General features: G+C 43.2%; 1 protein-coding gene across 1 annotated transcript; it reads left to right on the top strand.

Annotated features, from left to right (window-relative positions):
- Positions 1-344: 344 nt before the first annotated feature.
- LOC115792854 (potassium voltage-gated channel subfamily G member 3-like) lies at positions 345-4,721 on the top strand. Its single transcript, XM_030747431.1, has 2 exons — positions 345-940; positions 1,634-4,721. The coding sequence occupies exons 1-2, from the start codon at positions 372-374 to the stop codon at positions 2,277-2,279; spliced, it is 1,215 nt and encodes a 404-aa protein (XP_030603291.1). The 5' UTR covers positions 345-371; the 3' UTR covers positions 2,280-4,721.
- Positions 4,722-13,059: the final 8,338 nt, after the last annotated feature.

The following is a 13,059-nucleotide window of genomic DNA, read 5'->3' as shown; positions in this document are numbered from 1 at the left end:
AGGATTCTTGCTGGACTGATTTTTTTAAAAGGCTTGCCGATTTCTGATGAGCATGAAATCCAGCTGTGGCTTTAAAACTGATTCAGTTTCTCAGAGTTTGACTAAAATTAATCAAAGAAGATTTGAAGCAACTGTGGGTCACTCTTCATTTGATCTGCTTCATGTCTCTGACATGCTTTCTGTTTCACTGAACCTCTGAAGACATTTTTCTCTGAGTGTGGAATGTAAGATGGAAACAGTTTTCTTGCACTCTGGATGTGAAACTTTGGAGCAGCTTCAGACGATGAAGGTTGTGTCTCCAGGAGTCTGAAGGTTTCCAGCAAAAACTGCAGGAAGCAGCCTGTGGCATTACCTCCTCACTGAAAACAAATATGAAATGTGGAAGCAGCCTCTGCACGCTGAATGTCGGTGGCCGCAGGTTCTCCTACACTGCGGAGTTGATGAGGCGCCTCCCCCTTAGCAGACTCAGTCGCCTGCTTCGCTGTGTGTCAGAGAGCGAGCTTCTCGAGCTCTGCGATGACTATGACAGTGACAGCAATGAGTTCTTCTTTGACCGCCACTCAGAGGCCTTCAGCTTCATTATGCTGTACGTGCAGCATGGGAAACTGCGCTTTGTGCCGCACATGTGTGAGCTTTCCTTCTACAATGAGATGCTGTACTGGGGCCTGGAGAGCTCTGACCTGCAACTGTGCTGTCAACGCCGCCTTGACGACCGCATGTCTGACGCCCTCGTACACTTCTTCCCAGAGGAGGAGCTACCACGGGGTGCTGACATTCTGGAGAGTCCTTGGCTGGAGAGGATGAGGAGGACATTTGAGGAGCCCACATCCTCGCTGGCTGCACAGCTCCTCGCCTCGGTGTCCATGCTGTTTGTCGTCATCTCCATGGTGATGCTGTGTGCCAGCACCTTACCTGATTGGACTGCCCTGGAACAGCAAAGGTAGGACTCATTCAGACCCGCATACGTTGAGTTGTCCTCAGTATCATTCAGAGTCGCCTCATGCAGACAGCTGGAAACTGCTCCAGTTCTGGAAGGTCAGTATAACCAGAACCTGAAGCAGGTGGAGAACTGGTTCATGAGCCACCACAAAGAACAGAACCAGGACTACCAGCTGCAGAACATGGAGGAGAGACTCAGAGGAGAGGCTGATTATTGATCAGTAATTTATTTGTTATAACGTGTATATGCCCCTGTGTATATAAAGCTTCTTTCAGCTGCTTTGTTGTCACAAGGGGTCGCCACAGTGGGTAGCTCCACATGTTTGATTTGGCAGAGTTTTACACTGGATGTTCACCCTGACACAACCCCAAAACAGACTTGTGCTGAAATCAAACCAGTGATGTTTCTCTTGCTAAACCAAAACATAAACCACTCCACAAATGGAGGCACATATAACCCTGTGTATATAATATTATTAATTTAACATACACACACACCCACACTTGTGCTTGTGTGTTTATGACCTCCCTCTGTGTGAAACCCTGTAGTCACATGTGTTCCCTCTGCTTCAAATGTGTCACTGTGGACAGTTGTCTGATATCTCTCTAGCTGTGATTGTTCATTCTCAGCAACATCTCACTGGACTCATCTCTCTCTGGTCTTTCATTGGTCCCCCTGGCCCTTCCCCTGTAGGATCATCGAGGCGGTGTGTATCGGTTGGTTCACAGCTGAATGTATCATCCGTTTCCTCGTGTCACGTGATAAGTGGGATTTCATCCAGCGACCTCTGAACATAATCGACCTTTTGGCCATTCTGCCATACTACATCTCTGTTGCCATGACAAGTCTGACAGGTGAGAACTCGCAACTGCAGAGAGCTGGTGTGACACTGCGGGTCCTGCGCATGATGCGGATCTTCTGGGTTATCAAGCTGGCACGTCACTTCCTGGGCCTGCAGACTCTTGGCCTGACACTGCGGCGCTGCTACCGTGAGATGGTGATGCTCCTGGTCTTCATTTGTGTTGCTATGGCAATCTTCAGTGCACTGGCCCAGTTGCTGGAGCATGGCCTTGACCTGGAGGCTGGAAACCATGACTATGCCAGCATCCCCGCCGCCTGCTGGTGGGTCATTATCTCCATGACCACAGTGGGATATGGAGACATGTACCCGATGACAGTGGCAGGCCGTGTACTCGGAGGCCTCTGCGTGGTGAGTGGCATTGTCCTGCTGGCACTGCCCATCACCTTCATCTATCACAGCTTCGTACAGTGCTACCATGAGCTGAAGATGCGCTCAGCTCGCTGCGGCCGCAGCCTTTCGGGGGAATTTGTCAACTGACCACTGAGCTGCTGCTGAGAAGGGGTGCCGCAGCCAGCTTCATCAACCACAGCAACTATGGAGGTGATGTCTTGTGGAGTTTATCTGATAATAGGAGGGATACAATTGGTCACACCAACCAGGAGGAAACACTGCCCAGACTTGCACATTAGAAGATCCTGTTCACAAAGTAGCTGTGCCTCAGGAGGAAGAGCTGGTCAACTACTAGTGGTGGGCTTCTCCAACCTACATCTCAAAATATCCTTGGACAAGAAACTGAACCCCAAGTTTTCCCCAGTGCATCCATCAGAGTGAGTGTGTGCACTGAATGTCTGTGATTGGGTGAATGAGGCATGTAGTAAAAAGTACCCTAACCATTTGAGTACTCAGAAAGAAAAACACTAAGTACCCTAACCCTCTGTGTACCATTGTCAAAGTCCAAACAGAACTGCTGCCAGTTTAGAAGACATTTAAAATAAGATATTTAATTAAGCTTCATGTAACGTTAGTTTGATAGTTTTGTATTAATTCTCTTCTTGCCTCTCTGGACTGAACTTTGTCATACAGACAATGTCCTGAGGCAGTCAGGGTCAGTATTTGACTTTTGACCCTTGAGTTTTCCAGTAAAATCAGCGATTAATGAACGTGCAAGGCCATGATGATGAAGGTTTTTAATGATATTCTTTTAGCTACAGACTCTGGGGATTATTTTATCCTAGTTTTACTAGATTTAACAGCGGCCTTTGATACAGTGGATCACAGTATTTTAATTTCTTGTAGAGAATTGGCTGGGGTCCTACCTGACTGAGAGAATATTCTATGTTAGTCTTGATAGTTTTAAGTCTTCATGTTCTCCTCTGTTATGTGGGATACCCCAGGGTTCCGTCCTTGGACCACTGCTATTTTCATTGTATCTTCTTTCCTTGGTTTCCATTTTTAGAAAGCACAAATGTGCTTTAAATTTTTATGCTGATGACAGTCTGGTGTATGTCCCCTTAAAACAAGAAAACTCGTGTTCTACAAAATCTTTGATTAAGTGCCTAGATGAAGTTGAAACCTGGATGGCACTAAACTTTCTTCATTTTAATAACAAGAAGACAGAGGTTTTGAATGCTGGTCCTGGTACTACTGGTGGGTCCTTTCCTGTAGATCTGGGGCCTCTAACACAATATATAAAACCTATTCTTTCTAACCTGGGTGTCAGAATGGGCAGTGTCTTTAAACTAGATAAGCAGATCAGTGCAGTGGTGAAATCCAACTTTTTAAAACTTAGACAACTGGCTAAGGTCAAACAGATCCTTTCAAAACAGGACTTTGAAACTATAATCCATGCACTCACAACTGGATTACTGTGACTCTCTTTATTATTGGGTTTCCCAGTCATCCCCGTCCCCTCTTCAGCTGGTGCAAAATGCAGCTGCTCAGATTTTGACTGGTACATGGAAGAGAGATCATATTTCTCCTGTTTTGGCCTCACTGCACTGGCTCCCTATTCATTTTAGAGTGCATTTTAAAATTCTTTTATTTGCTTTAAAGTCATTAAATGGTCTTGCCCCCCTTACCTCTCTGAGCTCCTACATGTGCACTCACCCTCCCAGTCGCTCAGGTCAGCTGATCAGCTGCTCCTGGATGTGCCGAGGACACAACAAAAGCTCAGAGGGGACAGAGCTTTTGCTGTGGCAGCACCTAGGCTGTGGAATTCACTCCCACTGCATCTTAGACAGGGTTCGTCCATTTTTAAGTCACTTCTTAAAACCCACCTTTTTCATGGGTAACAGTCTGAGAGTTGACTTTTATTGGCTTTTACTCATTTGTTTTTAGCTTATCAATTTTAATTATGTTTAAATTTTTTAATGCTTTGTATTTTATTGTGTTTTTAATGTTAAGCACTTTGGTCAGTACCCACTGTTTCTAAAGTGCTATATACTGTAAATAAAGTTGGCTTGGCTTGACTTTTAAATGGTGGCGAGATTAACTCAAACCCTGTGCTGCTCCCTCAGGTCAGGCATGTCCTACAGTGACCCCCTCAGGTCAGACCTCAGGCCATCTGGGGTTAACCCAGCAATCTGTGGTGCAATTGGACCCATCCTTTGTTTCCATGGTGATAGTAGAGACAGTAAGCTGAAGTGTTGGAAGCATTTTGATTGAATGTGAGGATGGAGGAGCAGCTGGAGTGTGAAGTATCTCGCTACTTCTTCTGTGTGAAGTATTGTAGGGTTTGAACCAAAGCACAATTACACAGACTACCCCTTTAACCTTTAACTTTTTAACTGAGGTTCCCCTCTTTTTCTCATACTGACATGTTGCTATAGCCTGAAACACTTCATTCAAAGTCTTCATTTAAGGATCAACTCGTGTTTATGAATGCTCACCCCTGTTACCTGCTTGAAATCAGGTTTCCAGCTGTTTTGATGTCAAATGTCTTTGCTGATGTTTAACCTGTGAGGAGCTTAAAGAAGAAAAACCCACATCAGCTCAATAAAGATTTAAAATGTAAATCCCAGTGAGTGAACTTGTGTATCATTTGGGGGTGGCTCTACCTCAGGAGGTAGAGCAGGTCATCTACTGATCGAAAGGTTGGCGGTTTGAATCCTGGCTACTCCAGGCTGCATGCCAATGTATCCTTGGGCAAGATACTTAACCCCAAGTTGCTCTCTGATGCAAGCGTTGGAGTGTGAATGTGTGTGAATGTTAGCTAATAAAAGCACTTAGCTTACTTAATCATGGAAGTGCTTGTATGAATGGGTGTGAATGGGGTAAATGTAAACGTGTTTCTTTGAGTGCTCAAACAGAGTGGAAAAGTGCTACATAAGAACTAGTCCAGTTACCATTTAAATAAAAATTCTTAAGATCTTTGCAGCGTTGGACACAAAAGTAAAAAAAAAAAAACGTTTTTAAATTAGAGTTACTACACTCACAGAAATATTTAACCCTAACTTTTAAAATTTATGTAATTTTATTACATGACAAATTCCCATTTACTTTTTTTAGATAATTTTAACACAAACCTATCAAATAAACATGATGCATATTCATTAGTGTAATAAAGCCTATTTATTTTAAATGCATAATCGTCAAGTTTATGTATTTACTATTATTAAAGTATAATTAAATTAATAATAACAAGTGTATTTATTTCAAATACATAAAGTATATTAGCTGAATTGCATAATAATCAGGTTACCTAAACAAAATAAATAGCACATATTTCTTTTAATAAACCAAATTAATCAAAATGCATCACATTTATGCAATTCCTTTCCATTCAGTACAATCTTAATGACAATCAGACCACCTTGTTCATTCAACAGTTTTATTAACATTAAAACTTGACATTAAACATTAAAAACATGAAATTACACAATTTAAAGCACTTTTTTGTAGATTAAATATCTTTTAAACACATAACTAGGTCCTATTAAATCTGGGAAGAAAGACAAATGTAGTTTGAGCTGAGCCACTGCAAAACTGCCAGCTAACACACTTTAGAAACTCCATCTATGAACCCACTTACACAGCCACACTCACAACACTCCCATTAAATGCTTCAGCATCATAAGAAAACAAAACAAAAACAGATATTTCCCTGACACACCCTTCAAGAACTAAGGGGTCATTTGAACACAAGATCCTGTCTGAGAAAAAAGAAAAATCAGGTAGGGGCTGTTTAAGTGCATTATTGACAGCCAAATCACTGGAGCAATTTGATTTTCAGTGCCTGTACTTTTGGTGAAAGCTTGGTTGAGTCCAGGTCCATCAGGATTTTCTGGTACACCTCAAATGTACGCTTCAGGCATTTTGGATAGCTCAAGTTGAGTGCGTAGATCAGCCCATAAAGCATCACACATGCATGGCTGACACTCTGCAGGTTATGGAGAACTTTCACGCCTTCCAGCACAACACCAACATCAGCAAAGCGTCCATTACCTGGACCATCAGGACCACGACCCTCTGCTCGGACAGTGTAGATGCCCATGGTCTTTTCTGCAACATCTGCCTCAGCCTCTCTGGATTCAGTGTCCTGGAACAGAAAGAGAACAGAATGATGAGCTGTGTGAACCTAACCTTGACCACCAAAATCTAAGCAGCTCATCCTTAGGCCAACTGAATGTTAATTTGAAGGTATTTCTTTAAAGTGCTGCATATATGCGTTCATGAGAATGAGATGGATGCATGTTCAAGGTAACAATGACCTTAAGACCTTTGATCACCTCCTAAAAGCCTGGAAAATAAAGAAAGTTTCAAGGATGCATTTTGTGTTCTTGTTAACATGAGATTATACACAGTCTACTCTCAAATCGTGGACTTTTCAATCAAGATGACAACAACAATTAAAAACTGACAATTATCCTTTACAGCAGTCGTCTTGTTCTCACTTGTTGATGGGTTGATCCACCACTGAGGGTAAGGGTTTGTGCTTCTTTAAGACGAAGGAATTTCCGGGGACACTGCAGAGCCGGCACTTTTCCCAATGAAGCCTTTGACCTGCCAGAAAAAAATGCAGTTAACAAAACACCAACTAAAAATACACAGACATCTAGCAATACAGAACCAGGAAGCCCCCACTGATTTGATTCAGAGATCAGTGATGTAAATACGTAGCCAGTAGCTGTAAGAGCCAAATAAGAAACTGTTCATTGGTGCAGGAAAAACGAATTGAAGAAAAGGAGGCAAGGTTTATTCTCCTTCTTACACTCCTCACTGGAATAATAGACTTGATGCACAAGCTCCACTACTTCCTTTATTTCCTGTATATACTATAAGTTTAAGTGATTAATCAGGTGTGCAGTACTACTCTTGAATATTGTGCACTTTTCTGCCACGGTGACAATTAAAATCTGACAATTATCCTTTGAAGGAGTAGTTTTGCTCTCACATGTTTGAGCTGAGCCTGGGCACCTGATAAGTCACTTAAAACAATAGTATGGTACAAGAAACAGAGATGCAGTCTTCCAGTCAGGAAGTGGTGGAGTGTGTGCATCAAGCCCGTTAAGTCTAAAGCTGACTCACTCTGTGTTTTGCCCAGTTATTTGCAAATTGGTGACAAAACTTGACCTTATGTAATCAACAGGGGAGGTGCTGGGCAGCGTTGAAAAGCTGAAATGATTCAACTTTTCAGCACCTGTAAAGAAGTGAGCTGTCTTGCATTGGCCTAAGAGAGGACAGTATGAGTAAGAGGAAGGTTGGAGGGAGGATGATTGGGAAGAGAAAGCCAACCTTTTCCTAACCTAACCCTGTCTCTCCCTTCACCCCTTGGCTTTTGGAAACACCCCCCTTCTAGTCAATATTCAGCACCATCAGCAAAAACAATTCATGCTTCCAACTACACTGCTTTATGACTTACCTCTTGGCTTTACTGACTGCCTCAGATTCTCAGCTGCCTTTTCACAGAGAAAAACAGTAATTATCCCATTGTTTCTATCCATGGACAGCAACACTATACATACTACAAGATATGCTGATGGAGGAAGACAGGAATGACATCTATGTAAATTACATTGCAGAAGGAAAAAAAATTGAGAACCCATTAAGACCAAATTTGACACTTTTTTAAAATCCCATGCTCAATGTGTGTGAAGTTACACTGGTGGGAGAGAAGTGAGTATGAGAGAAAGAAAGATACAGAGAGGACAGTAGGGGACAACAGTAAAAAGAGCAGGATGGAGAGAAAAAGAGAGACTGAGATTACGTGAAGAAACAAAGTATGAGAGGGAGAGACTGTGAAATGGAGAACAGCTAATCAGGCTTGTATTGGTTATAGGTTCAGATAAAGTCCACGTACTTGCCATATCTTCAAAGACGACAAGGCGGCTTCCTTCTGTATGATGTTCTCAAGGCGCTGGAGTTCATATGCAGACGGTCCACAACATGCATCCTAGTGATCCCCCCCCAAACAAACATTAGAATCCAGCTGATCAGAACCAAGAATCAAAATGATCTGACATTATTTGAAAGGCATTTCTTACTTAACACTTCCAAACATGCTGCTGGGTCATGAGAACTATGAAGGACCTGTGTCCTCACCTTGTTCTTTTGGCGAGAATTGTCGTCCCTGGTATAGTGAAGGCGTTTAGGTGTCCCAACTTGGCCCACTTTATCCTCGGGTTCCTCTGGACCAAGTGGATTTACTTCCTACAAAGCGACAGCACTACCACCATTTGCTTTATGGGAATTTCTCATTCTAAACAAACAACCCACTGGACTCAATGATGAACTATTGGTGGTTAAGGTCAATGTGTCCTCATGTCTATCCCATTCTCATGAACAGCACATGTTGTCAGGCACATCTGGATGGAAATTACATCTGGCACAAAGGACAGCTGACCTACCACGTATTCTTTAACTAGTGTGTTCAGGTCTTCATTGAGGTAGATGCTCAGACAACTCAGCACACAATCACGCCTCACATTGATGTCTTCATTCTGAAAAAAAACAAAACAAACATATGATTCATGCTTGTCAGTGTCAGAGACTCACTAAAACACAGGTGCTGAGGCTAACAAAGTCAGTGACATTTCCCTACTTGACCACCCCATCACCTTGGTTTACCCCACTCATGTAAAGCTAACAAATGTCTAAGCTCATTTAGTAAACAATAATTTTGAAAGGGCTACAAAAACCATTGAAAAATTTAACATATGAGCACATTTCACATACAGCTGAATTGCTCAAATCATATGCTTATCAGATTAGCCAAAAAAAAACAAAACAAAACAAAAGAAACCCAAAATACATACATTATCCATTTGGGCCATTATGGCGGTGATCTTTTTTCCTGCAGCTCCACCTTTGGTATTGAAAACCTTGATAAGGTTGTCTGTCAGACGGTGCAGTTCTCCAAAGAATTTGGAGGTCAGAGGTACAGTTGTCAGCAGTGGCGGTCCTAGCCTGTTTGGCGCCCTGGGCGAGCCCCCCCCCCCCCCCCCCCCCCCCCCCACACACACACACACACACACAATAGATGCACAGATTCATTCTGTGGAACATGGGGGGAAAAAAACATGGGAGGACAAAAAAAAAAAAAAAAAAAAAGTCAGTTTTGCATATCTCGCAAAAGTTTTGCGAGATCCCAAGTTACTTTTGCGAGATCTCGCAAAACTTTTCAATATTAGTACATACACTTCGCGTTAATCTTGATATGGCAGTGTCAGTGAGGATGAAAGGTTTGGCGAGAGACTGCCAGCAAAAGTCGCCTTTATTTATAATTCAGCGGTTACTGTTGGCTGTAACCAGACCAAAACTGTACAGGCATGAATGAATGAACCCGGCTGACTGTCTCACTCTCACGCCATCACTGCTTCACTCGACTCGCAGCCCAGGCTGAGAGGAGAAGGGGGCGGGGCAGCGCTGTGTGTGTGACGATCGAGTGAAGCAGTGACAGTGAGACAGAGAGAGAATCCCCCGCCTGCCCCTTTCCTTCTGTTACAACCTGTCAGACCATTGCAGAAAGCTACATGCAACACACAGCAGGCAGAGGGCGCCCATTACCCCACAAGTGGAGCAGTGAGGTAGGCGCTGCTGCGGGGATCGCAATGCGTTGGGGGGAGGGGGGCGGTCATGCCGCCCTAGATGAAATGCCGCCCTGGGCGGCTGCCCATGTCGCCCATATCAGAAACCGCCACTGGTTGTCAGTCGTATAAACTCTAAGTTGATCTGTAAAAGACAACACAGACAGGATACAAACTTTAACAGTTCCTAAAGAAGATCATTCATAGATCAAGTCACTACACTTCAGATTAACACTTACCTCACTGACATCAAAGAGTGCTGGCCATCTGTTTTGGAACTCTGGAATTGCTGGCTCCTGGAGAACCTCCTGCCTCCTGATCGAGAAGGTATGCTGCATCATCCTCTTGATCTCAGCCTCATCCTTTTTCTTCTTTTTTACCTCTGTCAGTAGAGCCACCCTTTCTGCCTCCATACTCTCTCTTGTTTCACCTCTGGGTATGTTTGGACAGAAATTAACTTCTGCCTTCCTGGGCTTCTTGATGTTGGCTGCTGGCTTCTCTTGGCCTTTCTGTTTATTCTTCAGAGAGTTGACTGCAACCTCAGGATGTCCAGCTCGGCTGAGAAGAAAAATAAATTTTATCGTTATATTAAATTAATCTAAGAATGTGTTGGACTAACATGTAATATCTTGCACCGGCACAAATGTTGTATAGCAAAAGATGGAGACAAAATAGAGCCCATTAAATAAAACACATACCTGAGCTTTGATCTGAAGTTCATCATCTTTATTTTCAAGTAGTGCTTCCAACCACAGTAGCCACTGCGAGTGCCTTTCTCCAGTAGATATGGGTGGGACTGTATCAGGGCCTTGGCCACTTCTTCTAGCTGCTCATCTTTTGGATATGCTGTATACTTCATGATTTCTTCAGCTAGGCCCTCAAGAATATCAGAACGTGTTTTTGGGGTAGGAGACAGCAAAGTTCCATGTGCATTGAACTCATTATTTCCAGAGTGAAGTATCATCTCAGCACAGTATGAGAAACGAGGAACAACAAAGACTTTGGGCCAAGAACAGGAGCGGTCTTGGGCGAGGACAAGATGATGGTATCATTGCTGCTGTAGGAGTCTGAATCATTTGCTCCATGAGATGAGGAGCAGACACTGGAAGGAGTACCAGGGATTGTGGGGCTGGTATCTCTTGAGAGTGGATTAGAGCTGGTTGTCTCAGAAGGCATGAACACAACTTTCACAGTAGCTTTATCTTCAAGTTCTGAAGTTGATGAGAGGTTCATGAACTGATCGTCCATTTCTCTGTCTCTGTACTGAAGTCTGAATGGCTCATTCACTTGGAAGAAAGTCTTTATTTGAAGAGCGAATTCCTCCACAGTGTTTGGTATTCCAGATTCAATGGTGAGTTTTCTTGCATCGTCTTCACCTCCAAAGAGGACTCTGAAAGTTACTCGTCCTGCCATCCTTTGCTAATCTAAGGTGGAGACCCAAAGTTAGTTTTGTTTATTTAAATACTTAACCACCCAAGCAGAATGCACAGACAGGAGACAGTATTAGTATTAACTGATGAGTTTTTATTAAACAGAATATTATCAAAGGGAGGACAGCTGGTTGAGAGAGGATGGAGTAGGAGAAAGGAGAGAAGGTTAACAGAAGAGGTTATGAGAGGTGGCTTGCAAGGAGAAGAATACTAGAGCGAGGTGAGTAATAGAATGGTTTGGAAAGAAAAAAGGCTAGAAGAGTGAGGAGAATGGCAAAATAGGTAGTCAGTAGAGAGGAGACAAAGACAGCTGGGAGGAGGGTAAGTATCGAGGACCAAAACTGACATAATTAAAAATAAAAGCATATATATATATATATATATATATATATATATATATATATAGACTGTAATGAATTCATGCTTCCACACACAAACAGACCAGCAGCACACTCTGTATCAGGGACAGCAAGCCAGAAGAATTATGTCACAGCCACCACAAAAAACGGATAAATTATGCGCACTGTAAAACGCAACATGACTAGGTTTAACAAGCAGGAAAGCAGCATCATTTAAAAAAGCGGGAAAGAGGCTTACGAGTGCCGCGGAGTCCGGAAAAGTCAGTCAGTCAGTCAGTCAGAATACTTTATTGATCCCAAAGGGAAATTACTACTGTTACAGCTGCAACCGTTTCATTTAAACGAGTAAACCTAAAACACAATAACATACACTAAAGGCATAAAAGTATAAAGACTAAAGAGATATTTTGACTATATACACATCTAAATCTATACACATATGAAAATTGTGAGTGCAAAAATTTTTAAATAGGTGTCATTATATATATATGCACAGTCCTTTTTTGTACAATGTATAAGTGTATGTACAATGTATATGGAAATTTAAACAATTTTATGTACAATTGAATACTGATAAGTGAATGACACTGATGAACCACAATGCCACCTATTAAGGGAGGAGTTATAGAGTCTGATGGCCACAGGTAGAAATGACCTCCTGTGGCGCTCTGTGGTGCATTTTGGTGGGATGAGTCTTGCACTGAATGTGCTCCTGTGTCCCATCACTGTGTTGTAGAGTGGGTGGGAGCCATTGTTCATAATGGCCTGCAGCTTAGACAGCATCCTCCTCTCCGACACTGCCATAAGCGAATCCAGCTCCACTCCCACCACATCACTGGCTTTGTGGATCAGTTTATTGAGTCTGTTGGCGTCTGCCGCCCTCAGTCTGCTGCCCCAGCATGCAACAGCATAGAGGATGGCACTCGCCACCACAGACTCATAGAAGATCCTGAGCATAGTCCGGCAGATGTTGAAGGACCTCAGGCGTCTCAGAAAATAGAGGCGACTTTGGCCCTTCCTGTATAGGGCATCAGTGTTCTTAGCCCAGTCCAGTTTGTTGTCAATGTGTACTCACAGATATTTGTAGTCCTCAACGGTGTCCACACTGACCCCTCCGATGGACATAGGGGCCACCGGTGCCTTGTTTTTCCTCAAGTCCACCACCAGTTCCTTTGTCTTTGTCACGTTGAGCTCTAGGTGGTTCCGCTTGCACCATGTGACAAAGTCCTTCACTGTCTTCCTGTACTCATTCTCATCACCCCTGCTGATACATCCAACTATTGCAGAGTCATCAGAAAACTTTTGAAGATGGCAGGTCTCTGAGCAGTAGCTGAAGTCTGTGGTGTAGAGGGTGAAGAGGAAGGGAGAGAGGACAGTCCCTTGTGGGGCTCCAGTCTTGCTAACTACTCTGTCAGACACACAGTGCTGCAGCCGTACATACTGTGGTCTGCCAGTCAGGTAGTCAACAATCCAGGACACAAGGGGGACATCTACCTGCATCGCT

The sequence above is a fragment of the Archocentrus centrarchus genome, chromosome 15 (assembly GCF_007364275.1).
Source record: "Archocentrus centrarchus isolate MPI-CPG fArcCen1 chromosome 15, fArcCen1, whole genome shotgun sequence".
Taxonomy (NCBI): Eukaryota; Metazoa; Chordata; class Actinopteri; order Cichliformes; family Cichlidae; genus Archocentrus; species Archocentrus centrarchus.
Note: the sequence above shows the minus strand (reverse complement) of the source record. Positions and strands in the feature narration are given on the sequence as shown.

Excerpts from the sequence above, each read along its gene's own strand:
- LOC115792854 (XM_030747431.1), top strand. The coding sequence starts at position 372 with ATGAAATGTGGAAGCAGCCTCTGCACGCTGAATGTCGGTGGCCGCAGG. Across the intron at positions 941-1,633 it reads ACTGCCCTGGAACAGCAAAG|GATCATCGAGGCGGTGTGTA; the intron begins GTAGGACTCATT and ends CTTCCCCTGTAG.